We start from the raw sequence: 14,232 nt of genomic DNA on the forward strand, positions 1-14,232 counted from the left end.
ACATAATTATATATGTTTATAAAATTACTGTTCAATATTAAACACAATAAAAAATCATTTAGTATAATCAAATTTTTCATTAATAGTGTACTTTTACTTTCTGAAATGAAAAAATGCATTGTGATATATATAGAATATTAATCAAATCAAATGATAACAAAATGTGATTATCAAATTAATGTTTTCTTCTTTATGCTGTTTTATCTGAAAAGAAAATTCGTTAGGGTTATGTTTATAGCGACATCTTTAAAAAATTGTTCAATACAAAAGTCAATGCCACTTGCTAGGCTTTGTGGTTAACAGCGTGTATAACCTAATCGAGAATGGAGGTAAAAGATAATTTTCACATTTACGTTGGATGTAAATCTGGAGCTTTCAAAGGTAATTATTAATATATTAATTTAAATTATCTTTGAACGGTTATGTCTTTCATCGTATTTATTACCTAACCTAACCTAAGAATACTAATGATCTACAAATTTGATTTTATACTTTTGTAAATAGGCATAAGAATTGAGCCAGAGAAAAATGTGACGCGGAACATTCAGAACTTGGTATTCATAAAGGATAACGATGAAGTTACAGCAATGTCATGGGGCGATGATGAGGAAAAAGAAGTTTTAATTGCATGTGGAACCAAAGAGATTGGAAGGTTATATATACTTCAATTCACCAGAGTCCATAACTGCGACGCGCAGTTTATACGGCCCTAATATACGGGGTAAAACAATAGTACGGATGAATAGGAAGGATGCAGAATGATAGACGTGAGTAAAACACGTGCTACCCGTTATACACCAAATAATGCACTGACGCGTAGACGCACCGCGAGGAGGCGACGCTGTGCGCAAGCGTATGGGAGTGGGAGTATCGCCAATCAGGGCGAAGATGCGCACGAAAGAACGAAAACTGGTCTTTTCACAGTCATGGACTCTGGTGGCGGTCAATATAAATAATAATTTACAAACTTATATAAGGCGAAACTAATTGTATCTCTTTTTGAAGGTAACTAATGAATTTCTTACAACTTTCAGTATAAAAGTTTACGACACGGACTATACAACATTTACATGTTCCTTTACTTGTGACGCTGGAAGAGGAAGAGTTAATGGTATATCACGATACGACGAGTAAGTGTTGTTTAAAAAATTTACTTAAATAATGCCATATAGCATTTCTTTTTTAACACGATATTTCACGACAGAGGGATTCTGACTGCTGTTGAATCTGGAGAAGTTAAATTGTACAAGTATAACGAAAAGGAGGAAATCCTTGTAAATGCTGGAGCAAATTTACGTAAAATGCGTCACTCGAAAATAAATAAAAAGATGATAGCTACTGGAGGTTTTGAACATTATCTAAAGCTGTTCGATTTAGAAAAACAGAAACAAGTATTCCAAGCAAAAAATGTACCTCCCGATTGGTTACAGTTAAGGGTTCCTGTTTGGATTTCCGATATGGACTTTATTCCTACAACAGAAAACATTGTTACTGTTGGTAGATATGGACATGTAAGACGTTCAATTACAGGGTGATTCTTTTGCAACGCGAACCAAAGGCGATGCCGACGGTCGCTTGAGAGCCGTTTTCTATTGATACGTACGCACCCACATAATCGTGCCGGAGACAGCTATGTGGATGCGGACATATGAAAAGAAAACGGTAGCATGTACAATGTATTATAAATATTTCTCATCGTCAATAACTTGCAGACATTAAGAATTTGTTAACATTTTTAAAGGTATCCGTGTATGATCCAAAAACACAAAGGAGGCCTGTTATACAATTACAATTAAAAGACGAAGCAATAACAACATTAAGTACAATGCCGAGAGAAAAGTAAGTATAACATATGATACGTATTGTTTTTCACATAAATATAAAAATCATACTGATATTACAGGCAAATCATAATAGGGACTGGAAAAGGTAAAATGAAACTTGTAGATTTAAGGAAACCATCTAAAGTATTAAACACGTACAAAGGATTTCTTGGTAGTGTAACCGGAATAGCCTGTAGCACAAGCGAGCCTTATGTTGTTAGCGTTAGTTTGGATCGATATTTACGGATACATCACATTGATACGAAACAATTACTGAGAAAGGTAAAAATGATTCAATAATAAAACTGTAACTACGTTACGAGCTTGAGCGATAATTACAATACAATGCGGTTAACGAGTTACTTTACTTGGCTTATGTTGTAGGTATATTTAACATCTAGGATATCTTCCATCTTGTTACATTCAGGATTTTCATTACCGAAAGAAAACAATGTTAATGAAGATTCACGAAAAAATACCAACGGTGTGGATGAATATTTAAAAGAAGAACATGACAACGTGCCAAGAGACCAAAATTCTGACACAGATTATGATATTTTATTTGATAAAATGCAAGTTGTTGGTGATAAGAAACATAAAGCATTGACTGAAAGGAAACGTACAAATTCGAGAAACGATTTAACAATAGATAATGAGATTGTAAGTAATATAATATTTTGGTCATTTTTGAAAAACGTGCAAAATATTTATATAATTACTCGTTTCATTTATAATTTAGATATTCCATAAATCTCCGTTAAACAAGAATGAGAAACTACCAAAAAGTTCCAAGAAACAGAAAACCACGAATCTAATTTAGCTGTAAATAAAATGAGCCGAAGTATCTTGTTCTGTATATGTACATAAGTAATATTATTTGTAAATTATAAATAAAATTGCAACACATTTTTATGATACTATTATGATGATCTTCTTTGCTTCACGCATGATTAAAACTTCTTTTATTTCATCGTTACCCAACAGGTCATATCGTTGTGACTTTGGCTCAATAATTCTTACACCAATTTACAAAAATGCCAATATAAGCAAAAAAGAAAGTTTCTGTTATGAAGTATTTTGTCACTCAGCAAATTATTCTTTTTCTTTTTCATTTGAAACTTACATGTATGTACAAGGGACAAATAATATGCTACTTGGTTATTGTACAATTTATTCTTAATACCTTGTTCTATATATTGTTTTGGTTCACAAAATACAGCGCGTATCAATTTCAATGGTTTCTCAACTATCAGCGGGATGTTTTCTTTAATATTAAGATTTTTGTTATTTTTGTGTTGTGCTGTCGATACAATTGTGACGATATTGAAATTGGACGCGCTGCACAGGATGATATAGGCTACTGTAATTTTTTATATCTAAAAACTAGAAAAAGTGAACGTGACAACTTGTAAAGTTGAAACACGTATTTTGTACTAAAAGGAAATAAATGTTCGCAGCTACAGCACACTAAACTCTTATTCGGCTATTATTTTATCAGCTGTACAAAAATCATTGTCCACTACGCCTCTTGTTAATTAATACTAACATAAATTTGCTTTATCCTGACTGCGCTCGTGTTTTTATTTTTTTTTTTTTCCTTTTTATCTGAAATGGAATATTTATTCTTATTCTCATAAACGTACCTAGGAATAAATTTACTAAATTACAGGCACTGTCCCCTTCAAGAATTAAGTGTTTTACCCACATTTCTACAGATAAAATGGAACTTTGTGCCAAAAAGGAAAGTACGTTTCCTTGGCACAGAGGCCATTTATATACAAATTTCCACATATAGATGTAACATGCAGAATTTATAATTCCATCTCTTTCGTGCAGTTAAGCGTAAAACAAAGTCTCTTTCGAGAAGAAACAGTTTTAATTGATCGTGTTTGTACAGGAATGCTTTCTGCCACTCTTATAATTTTTCGTTATTGAAACACTGTTATACAACGTTGAGTGGAGTTCACGTTTCACGTACATAGTTCTCAAATAAAATTCATTAAAATTTATCAGTGATTTTACTATTTATGTATGATTTTTATACAAACCTAACAGAAAATTAAAATCAGTATGATAAATAATTAATAAGAAATAATTTGCGTGGTTTTTTAAATTAACCATTTTCCTCCTCGTTTTTTTTTGTTTTTTGTTTTTTTTTTTTTTTGATTAACCATTCTTTACATACAACAATTAGTAACAATATAAAATATAATTAGAAAACGTTTCATTCGCATTTTACGTGCTGTTAGTTACATCCTCCTTAACGATTACATAATATTATACAAAATGTGGTCACAGATCATATAAAAGCTTTGCTTTTTCATTTTTCTCTATTCCAAAGGAAACTTTATCAACGTAACGTAGTTAATTTATAAAAACCTCACTGTAAAAAGCATATACAAACATGATAAAGGTACTCAAAGAAGCGATATTAAATAAAGTTATATCTATAAAAATCTAAAATAAATGTAAAATAAAACATGTTCAGAATTAAATTTGATTGTAAATAATTTGAAGAACATGCCATAGTAGATTCGTTTTGAAAAGTATCGATTTAAAAAAATTGGCGGCAGCGTATGTTGAAGGTAAAATTGTTTCCTTTTTTCATGTTTTGTAGGCCTTTTAATATTGAACAATATACTTTTTCGTTTTAAATAATTAAAAATACATAGATCAATAATGTTAAAATTTAAGGATACATCTTGAATTGGGATTCATTTAATTATTACTTTCCTGTACAGAAATGTCCTGGTTGCAGATGCATCATTTAACTTGCACGACAACACAATCAATTTCAAATATTCTAATTATTATTTCGTTTTTTCCTGTTCATTAGTTATTATATGCGTACTATTACCGTTTAGTAGCTATATATCAGAATCGGTTATTAATTTGCAAAATCAAAAGCACCGTATTTTTTTTTTTCTTTCCTTTTCTGTTCTTTCTTGTAAAATGTATCACATGCTGTGCAATTGTTTAAAACAGAATTATTTATTATGCGCGTCAGTTTCGAATATTGAAATCTCTAACGTGATAGTTCACGAACAAGAAACTATTCTTTTTTCTTTTTTTTTTTTCTTTTTTGTTGTTGTTTTTGTTTAGGATAAGCACACGAGATATACATATGTAGACATCTGCTTAAAACTGTAGCCTTTCCGTTTCTGTCAGGAAAAAGCGTGGAAGGCCTCTGTAAATGAGGTCCATATTTATTAATTATGGAGCACTCTTTCGATATACGTTAACGCTTCTTTCGTGTCCTGTTGATACTTCCCTTCGAGCTGTTTCAATGTAAATAAAGTATTACCTCTAATTTCTTTATCTGAAATAAAATACAAAGGTTCCATTCAAAGAGTGTAGTAAATGTAAAGGATGAAACAAATAGGCATTCGTTTCTTCTAAAAATTGTGAAAGATTTTCAACAGAGGATTGAAGAAAGGGCGTAGAGATATACCCTGAGCAGATAATGGCGTAGCAATCGTTTCTGGCAAGAAGCTCGAACGTCTATGCTGAATACCGTTTGTACCATAAAAAATTAAGCTTAATCAACTTTATAAAGTATGCAGCGACGCATCATCGTTAGTTGTCACGCGTCCAGTAAACCGTTTGCTATCTTCTCGCTCAGCGTGACTTAGTTATTTCTGATAACAGTTGTTCTTTTGACAAACTGATCGAACGAGCACAACAGAGTAATTTTTTCTTTTCCTTTTTTTTTCTGGTTTTTTCTTTCTTTTTTTTCGCAAATTCTTAACTGCAGGGGAATAGAAGCATTAAAAACAGACGAAAAATAATATGCTTATTCGTTCACTGTTTGCTGTTTGCTGTTTTTGCATTGAAAATTGTGACGTTAAAGTCGTATTATATTAATTCACAAATGCGTGCTTAACAGCACGTTAGAACAGCATTCCCTCATTCTCCTCCTGATACAGTTACTTCTCTCCATGCAGATTCTTGAGATTGATTTACTAAAGCAGACTGAGGCTCAGAAATATCTGACGTCGCGGGACTTAGCGGTGGACTAGGTGTTTCGATTACTACTTCAGATTCGTTTACTTCAGCTGTATCTTGTTCTGTAACTTCCGCTTCACCATCGGGAATAGAAGCTTCGGATTGCAGAGAACTCGGTGCCTTTGACGCAATTGAATCCTGTGCTCTTAAGGAAATAGAACTATCTTTATTGCTACTGCCATTTTCACCTGTAAATGAACATTTGTTTCTGTCATGTACATGTTTTTAGTTTAAAATATACAATTTACAAAAAATATTCTTACCGCAAGGCCTAAGAACGAGGTAGAATAGTAGATCGGATAGGGAAATTATACCAATCACTTTATCATCATCATCGACCACTACTAGCCTATGGACCTGAAAGATAGGAATAGAAGAAAAAATAATTTTCACGTAACAGTACTCTTTCCAAGTAAAAATAATAAACAATTAAAAAATTGTACTTCTGCTCTAACAATCTTTTCCATAACGGTAAACAGGGTTTCATCTAATTTACAACTTTGAACTCCTTCGAACCATTCATTACGGTGTTCATTTGCTTCGCGTAATGAAACATCTAAATTGTTATATGTTTTTTCTGCTGCTAAGTTCTAAAAGACCGTTAAGTATGATTAATAATCATTGAGAGTGGAAAATATGTAGACTTATCGTTAGACTTTGAAAATATACTTACGATAACATCAAACTTTGAATAAATGTTAACTAATTTTCCATCAGAATCAATAATTGGTAATGCTGAAACTCTCCTTTCAACAAATTTTTTTAATGCTAAAATTATGCTAGTTTCTTCTGTTGCTGTTTCTATATTTTCGAATGTACCTATCCTTAACTCCCTCAATGTTTTATTAGTGAAGGATGGTTTTGGTAGCTCGTGTATCTATTGTTAAATTAAAAGTAATATAATATATAAGTACTATCGATATAATTTCTCGTTCGTCTTACTTATACTTACATAAAGGAAGAGGAACCTAAGAATTCGTTTGTGTGTCAAAATATAGAGAACATTTCCAGTATCCGGATCTATCACAGGTAAACGATGAATTCTATTTTGAATTAATGTTTTAATGGCCTCGTACAAAGATGCATCTGGGCTAATGCTCACTAATGGATGAACCTGATCCTTTAAGACTTCTGCGATAATTAAAACCAAAAGTTTGATGGTTATATTATTAATATTTATGTTCAAACTGTTATGAAATAAAACTATTTACTTCTCCATGTATCTAACTCGTGTTCTTCCAATTCATCCATTGTTACAGACGGGCTGGTATAGTACATTTGTAAGATTTTTATAAAGTCCGTTATAGTTAACATTCCAACAAATTCTTGTCTTCCACTGTCCCATAAAGGTGCAGCTCTTACACCTGCGAGGAGAAAAGAATTGTTAGTGACAAAAAATAGACGAATCTTTGATCGAAAAGAAAGGAAAAAAAATAGAATAATTATTATTTACCATTGTAAACCAGGGCGAAGAAGGCCTTCTTGACAAGGAGGTGCGTGTCGAACACGACTAGTTTGGCACTGGTCGGTATTAGGTCGTAGCATTTGTGAAATTTAAAGAACTTGACGAAAATTTGTGATTCGTCCTCCTCTGAAAGTCCAAACAGTTCACAGTAGAGTAATGCTTTCTGGTTGCGACGAAGCATGCTTGACTGTTACGATGTCACAATGTTGTTTTACAGTTTTTAAAAGTTTCTCTTTGAATTATTGCACGCGAAAAAAATGACTTATCGGGATAAACGTAACTTGTACGATTACGAATTGACACTATGTACTTGCATATACCGCAAAACACTTTCATCTTAATACATCGCAAAATTCTATTGTCAACAGAAATCAAGAGGAGCTGACAATTATATAAGAACACTATAGGAGAAGAAGTGGCACAGTTTACGTAATTTTTTTTCATCAACAAGAATCACAGAAATAGATACAACATATACATAAATATAAGTAATCCTTGAATCAAGAATTCAAATCGTATAATTTTCGTTACCACGTTAGGATATCTTATTAGAATTGTTGTATCGCTATGAAGAAAGTTCGGTTTCTCAAATTTTTATTTTTCCACCCTGTACAATTCACGTTGAAAATTGAAATCAACGAGTAATAGTAGTTAACATTAAAATTGAACATTCAAGAAACATGATTCAATGTAGTGGTACTTGAAAATGATCTGAATATTGGAACACTTATTGCTTTATGACGGTGATTGGTGCTTCAAACTTTGAGTAACGTAATAATTAAAGTTAATATTTCCCGTCTTGTGTATTAATTATAATTAAAAAATTTGCAACTAAAGATAAAGAGCCCCCTCTCATCCTCCATTTCTTAACAGCTGAAATACACAAAGCTGTTTGCAATATCTCGTAATACGATGTCAAATTATACTGAATATAAAAGTAGACAAATTATAAATCACACAATTTGTAAATAAAATATTAAATTCACCAATTTTCAGAAAACAGCAATGAATAATTGCACTTTAATCGTGCATTCTAAATGGGTCAACTGCATATAACTGCACTAGTCGTGAGATTTCCATTCACACGAAACTTTCACGTTATAAAAAAATATCTATGCAATAAACTGATAGCAGCAACAAGCTTGCTGTTGAATAATCAACAAATTATTTTGGCAAATATTTGATGTAAGAAACTCAAGTGAAACGTAAAATTTCGGGAAACATTCGTTAAGGTTTCTACGCGATGATCATGAAGCTACTGACTGCTGAAGAGATTGTGCAGTACATTTAAGCCTTCGTTGCTCGAATGAGTACGCGTTACAAATATACCGACGAAGAGACAGTGATTATTACTACTGCAACGACGACGACGACGACGATGACGACGAAGAGCGTCGGTATGGTTTTTTTAAGTTTAGAAAAGAAAAAAGAAAAATCCTGAAATGAAACATTCGTTTTATATAAAATCCTATATTTTGTGTTGTGATTGCTATATATGGGAGCTATCGACAATTGGTATTGCAAATTTACTACACTGTAGCGTGAAATTAATTGATGTTTTTGCAAGAAATCAAGTGCCACGATATGAACCACAATCGAATTGAAACATAGTTATTTTTACTCTTCAGGTATGAAAGCAACTTGAACGATCATTGACCTAACACGCAACACGTATCACACGTACTGCGATCGTGAATCACGTTTTTTCTTTCTTCTTTTTTGTTATTTTTTTACTCGAGAAAATTAATCAGAACATTCACAAGTTCTTCTTCGTTGATTCTACCTTTGTTGGGCTGAGAAAATTGTGGTGATTTTCAGTTATCTGTTTACACAGAACCCTCCCTCATCGTTACGCTTTAATAAAATGATGTATATATTTTCTCTAGCTACTACAACACAATCGAGTCACGATTGCAATTAACGAATCTTGTTGTTGAATGTTCCCTTCTCCTCGCTAATGATATACCCCCGCGTTGTTCCTTTCCAATCGAGACCCTGATTTATTCAATGAATGATATTTTATGGGAAAATTGTTATCTTGTTATTTAATAAAATAACAAGCTTTCTCGGCAGTGAATATAATATGTAGGTATTTATTTAAGGAAAGGTCTTTATCAGTGAAAATGAAATGTAACGAGAACGAAAGTGTTAATTACATGATGGAATTGAATATTATTATTATATGATATATTAAAATTCTCGAGAATTTTGTTTGGTTTGAAAGATTTCAAAGTACCTTTCTTAAGAATCCAAGAAAGCTCGTCTTCGAGTGGTGGATTCTCCACTTCGAATTCCTTGATGAGATCTCTCGAATAAATAGGATCATCGTCTTGACTCCACCAGGCAGTACTGACTTGCCTCAAGGTAGCTACTCCTTTACAATTCGAATAATAATGCAGCGCCAACATTATTTTCCATCTTTGCTTCTCGTAAACGAACTTTTGGCCATATTACCGATCCTTTCCACGATGACATCGCCTCGAAACTCTTACGATAGCAATTCTTTTCACGATAAGATGTGCTTGCAACTTTTTATTTCACCGTTCATCATCCAACCATCATTATTCCCTTCAATAATTATCAAACTTCACTTGTGAACGATTTTAATCGTTTTACCTTTCATCACTATTTCGGTTTAATCTTAATTCATATTAGCAAACACTGTTTCTTTGCTCTTTCAATTTCCTATTGAAAAAAGTTTTCTCTATCACACGTTTTAATTGGGTCGTATAAATTTGAAACAGATTTTCGAGTTGTCATGTGAATAATGTTCATTCTAAAAACTCTTTTATACAAATTTTGTTGAAAATAAAGATAATTTAACTTTAATTAGTATTCAGTATTCGAATGCCATTTTTCAATTTAAATTTTCGGCTTGCTATCTTAATTTCTTCTTCCTCTTCCTGAATTTCCCTGAATTTGTGTAAGAAAAGATACTATAGTATCTTGAATTCTAATTAACCAATGATGTAATTTCATGAAAAGACCAATTGAAAAAATATTTTGAGTAATCTAAAGTTTGAGTTATCGATTATGAACTCTCATTTACGAAGACGAAAAGAAGAAACTCTGGACCGATAGAAATTTTTCAAATGACTGGACGAAAGAAAAGGGTACTTTAACTCGGAACCAAATAGAATTCATCTTACGTTTACGACACGACGAGGCAAAGGAAATTCACTAGGTACGGATTAAATCTGAGATCGAAATAGAGTTTGCTTGACGATGACACTTGAAACGTTGGCCGAATCTCGTGAAAAAAGCAGTCAACAAATCTCCGACTCCTACCTGCCAGACAAATTTATCCCTCCTTTCAACTTACCCTCCAAACATTCAAGGATTCATCGATCTTTTAATCAGTTTTTGCCGAATGTACAATTTTAAAGAGTGACAAACGATTTATCTGGATAATTAGGTATTTTTATCATCCCTTATTCCATCGTGGAGCAATGTCCTACGTTGTCAGTTTCAATTTGAAAATTGATTTCATTTAAATATACTCCTCTCGCTCTATTCGGATGTAATAAATTAAGATAAGTTGAAATTAAAATTTTAAAAAAATTGTAGATTTTACGAAACTGGAAATCATCGAAGCGTTATTAAAAAACTAAACGACTGGATTAATGATAAATAAAATAGCGAAAGAAAACTGAATATAACATTTGTCGAAGAATTTGCACGCCACTGCAAATATACAGTCTATAAATAGATGCATTTCTATTGCCAATTGGTGGATACATGACAGGTAATTGACAGTTGGCCCGGACGTAAGGTGGTCAGTCTAGCTACTCTGCCTCAAAATCAAGTATTTCTCATAATATAATAATTATCAGTCATAAATATTTACGTTCCTTCCTTATCAATTTTTCTTTTCTTTTCTTTTAATACACATTTTCCCGTGGAAAAAGTAAAATACAAATTTTACTTTTCTTTAATTTTATTTAATACAATGTTTATTGCAATCATTACTCACTCGTGCTGTGTATCGTTCAACGACTGAATATCATGAACTGGAATTTCAAAAACTTTGGAACGATTATGCGTATACTTTCTTCAATAATTCAATAAAGAATCATCATAATAAATAAATATTTTTTTTTTCTTTAAACTACCACCTATTACCGATTTAAAATGATTAAATTGATTAAATAACTAATTTGAAATTTCTTAATTGCACAATTAAACACACTGATGTGATCATGAATGATTAAAAAAAGTAAAGTATAATTTTGTATGAAACAGTTTTATTCTTTGTGCTGGAGGAGAAGGATCTTCCAAAGTTCTTCTGACGTTGAAACGAACCATCTTTTCACCGAAAGAAATGCTTTCACCTGACAACTCGAAATCTACAAACGGGGACCTTCTCTCTTTTAGATCCAAGTAATTGTCGCCGTTTGATCGATCGCGTCGCGAGCTTCCCTCAGATTCGTCCTCTTTTGCGAACCGAATAACCGAATAACCGAACCGTCTCTGACTACTCTCTGTATTCCTTCTGTTGCTACTCGACCGGCCACCACCTCGTCGACGATCATCGTCATCGTCATGGACGATTCGTGCCAAGAATAACTCTCTGCACGAAATCCAGGCTTCTTGCCAAGAAAAAAGTTTCCTCAAGATACGATCGGACATTTTCCCGCCTACTTTTTACCGACCGTGCATTGGTAGTTTACTTTTCGATTGAAAGATCGGTACAGGTAAATCGTACCTTTCAAATGATCCAACATGGAAATAGATAATAAGAGAAATTTATTGAAATTTCTTATAGAATCAAGTTGAAAGACGTTAAAGAGAAAAGCAATAGTAGCCTTGTAATAATTATTAATTATTAAGCAATCGAGCATCGAAACATTGTGTAAATGACATCGTCTGAAAAGGCTGTTAAGGAAAATGAAGGGTTATACGAAAGCTCGACGACGTTAAGCCTTTCTAAAGAAATTGGGGTGACAAATATTGATTCATCAACGTTTTCAAATATCCAAATAGGAGACATAATGAAACGATTTTCGGTCAACTTCTAATCGAGAAAATTTCTAATTGAAATTAAAATGAAAATTCTACATGGAGTTTTAAAATCAATAACTCATTGTCAGTGATAACTTGTAATAACTCAGGATAAATTGTAATAAACGTTAAATTTTAATTAACATTACGGCGTGGCGTACACCAAGCATCGAACATGTTTATTCTAAAATCGATCAGAATCCCATATATACATACATGTACCCTTATCGATTGTTTGGTATTAAGAATAAAACAGTCCAAGAATACTGCCAGTCAATCGATATGAACAACTACATATTGTATTATCAAGACTGTTATTATTATACATAGGTGGATATGAATGAAATGTTTTAAGAAATATTTCATTCTTATTAACAAGTATGTATACATCTACATACACCTATTCAATTTACCAATACGGTACAATAATTATAATTGTACATTATATCGGAAAATCTAATTGTAAGTGATCGTTCTTCTGCAATTTATTTTTAACATCCATATGAATATGAAAATATACCGAGCATATGCATACGTACTTTTCAGCTGGAAAAGAATTACTTAACATTTTCATCGAAATTTCTAATGGCAAATAAGGAAAATAATCAGTTCTTTACAATGGTCGTGACAAGTTCAAGTTCATCGATCTCGTTGTACACTACCGATAGATAATAGCAACTACAATATAAGACTCTACTTCAAGATCAATAATGTAGTATGTATGTATGTAAGTACAACGTTCAAGCGCAGTCAGTTGAGAAAATTCGAGTATCAGTCGATTTTCCAATGAAACCTAGACCTCGACCTATATAATCGAATTATAAATAAGCGTTCCCTTCCTGGTCAATGTTGCAGTAAATCCCGTGGAAATCCGTTGAAACGCGTGTAACTTTATATCTATAATATAATTTACGTGCTCTACTAAATTGTATAACGGATGATATCCACTATTTTCGATATTTAACCATTCTTTCTATACTCGTGTATTCAACTCGCTCACTAATTTCTAATCGAAAAGGTTTCCACGACAATCAAGGCGTTAATTACACATATGAATTGTGTATAGTACCATTTTTCGAAAGATAATGGAACGTTTTCCACTTGTACGATCGAGCTACTGAAACGTATTACAATACCTCAAGGGCAATTGTGGGTTGGAGGGATGAGAGATGGGGAAAGAAAAAATTCCATTAGCTCTGTTTGCCGAGTTTTCGTGTTTATCGGACGCGCGCAACTCATCCCCCATGACCTAGACCCATATAGAAATGTGCGAATGCGTGATAGAATGCGTCAGAGAATGCAATCTCATTTACCTTCCATCTAGCTTATCCCCTAATCTAACATCCTCTTTCATCCCCATTTACGGGACATTTTTCTAATTCAAACTCCTCCTCTGTTGAGGATAATTTAGATTTTCACAGTTTTTTTTTTCAGATCCTGTCTCTATCTTTGTCGAGGTTGAACGAGCGAGCTGGACTCCCGGGAATTCATCGATCGCAACACCATACACCCACGATACAGTAGGAAAGAGAAATACGGGGTGGATCCCGGTGGCACGATTTCAAGGGAAAATCTATAGACCAGGATCGTGCACGTAGGAAACACTTCCTGGTTTGATTTAAACCTGTTGGCTGATTCAACTCGGAATATAATTTAACACACTTGCCTCTTTGATGTACGACAGAATACCGTTTCTAGTAATCGACGACGACGATGACGTACGAACTATTGTTTCGAAATAATAGCGCATGTAATAATTTCCATAGGATTCCTTCTACCCGATTCGTTGATGCAATTATACGATCAATTTTATTTCTTGATACGAACAGCTAAGATTTATTGTAAAGGGTATCTATTATATATGTACACGGTTATTTCACGAATATCAATAAAATTTTCTATTCTATAACTCGTTCAGTATTTTCTTCTGTCCCTTAT

At 32.8% G+C, this 14,232-nt stretch overlaps 3 protein-coding genes across 26 annotated transcripts in view; 1 reads left to right on the forward strand and 2 right to left on the reverse strand.

The window, feature by feature from the left end:
* The first annotated feature begins 196 nt into the window (after window positions 1-196).
* On the forward strand, window positions 197-4,302 carry l(2)k09848 (WD repeat domain 74 lethal (2) k09848). The gene is made up of 8 exons (XM_034340130.2): window positions 197-381; window positions 505-652; window positions 1,035-1,130; window positions 1,205-1,511; window positions 1,742-1,839; window positions 1,904-2,105; window positions 2,208-2,483; window positions 2,563-4,302. The coding sequence occupies exons 1-8, from the start codon at window positions 324-326 to the stop codon at window positions 2,641-2,643; spliced, it is 1,266 nt and encodes a 421-aa protein (XP_034196021.2). The 5' UTR covers window positions 197-323; the 3' UTR covers window positions 2,644-4,302.
* SNF4Agamma (SNF4/AMP-activated protein kinase gamma subunit) overlaps window positions 3,401-14,232 on the reverse strand; it is a 53,653-nt gene continuing 42,821 nt past the window's right edge. For 4 of the 5 annotated variants that reach the window (XM_034340126.2, XM_034340125.2, XM_034340129.2 and 1 more), the window contains 7 exons: window positions 7,282-7,419; window positions 7,040-7,192; window positions 6,781-6,959; window positions 6,502-6,705; window positions 6,272-6,418; window positions 6,092-6,185; window positions 3,401-6,016 (listed from right to left, as the gene is read on the reverse strand). In XM_034340126.2, the coding sequence (XP_034196017.2) occupies window positions 5,730-6,016; window positions 6,092-6,185; window positions 6,272-6,418; window positions 6,502-6,705; window positions 6,781-6,959; window positions 7,040-7,192; window positions 7,282-7,419 (1,202 nt within the window). In that variant the 3' untranslated portion in view covers window positions 3,401-5,729. The remainder of the gene's footprint in view (window positions 6,017-6,091; window positions 6,186-6,271; window positions 6,419-6,501; window positions 6,706-6,780; window positions 6,960-7,039; window positions 7,193-7,281; window positions 7,420-14,232) is intronic. The other variant, XM_034340127.2, reaches the window with a different exon arrangement.
* Window positions 9,698-13,758, reverse strand: LOC117611814 (uncharacterized). Of its 20 annotated transcripts, none has more exons than XR_013062893.1 (4): window positions 11,625-13,758; window positions 11,267-11,303; window positions 10,443-10,581; window positions 9,698-9,997 (listed from the first exon to the last, which is right to left on the reverse strand). XR_013062893.1 is itself a non-coding variant. In XM_076690502.1 (4 exons), the coding sequence occupies exons 1-4, from the start codon at window positions 11,920-11,922 to the stop codon at window positions 9,971-9,973; spliced, it is 423 nt and encodes a 140-aa protein (XP_076546617.1). In that variant the 5' UTR covers window positions 11,923-13,758; the 3' UTR covers window positions 9,698-9,970. The 20 variants fall into 20 exon arrangements, 13 of the variants coding, with proteins under 13 accessions (XP_076546617.1, XP_034196028.1, XP_076546616.1 ...); XR_013062892.1 differs by having other exon boundaries at window positions 11,267-11,318; XR_013062890.1 differs by lacking the exon at window positions 10,443-10,581 and adding an exon at window positions 10,616-10,803 and having other exon boundaries at window positions 9,698-9,861; window positions 11,267-11,318.

Source organism: Osmia lignaria, chromosome 10, assembly GCF_051020975.1.
Source record: "Osmia lignaria lignaria isolate PbOS001 chromosome 10, iyOsmLign1, whole genome shotgun sequence".
Classification (NCBI taxonomy): Eukaryota; Metazoa; Arthropoda; class Insecta; order Hymenoptera; family Megachilidae; genus Osmia; species Osmia lignaria.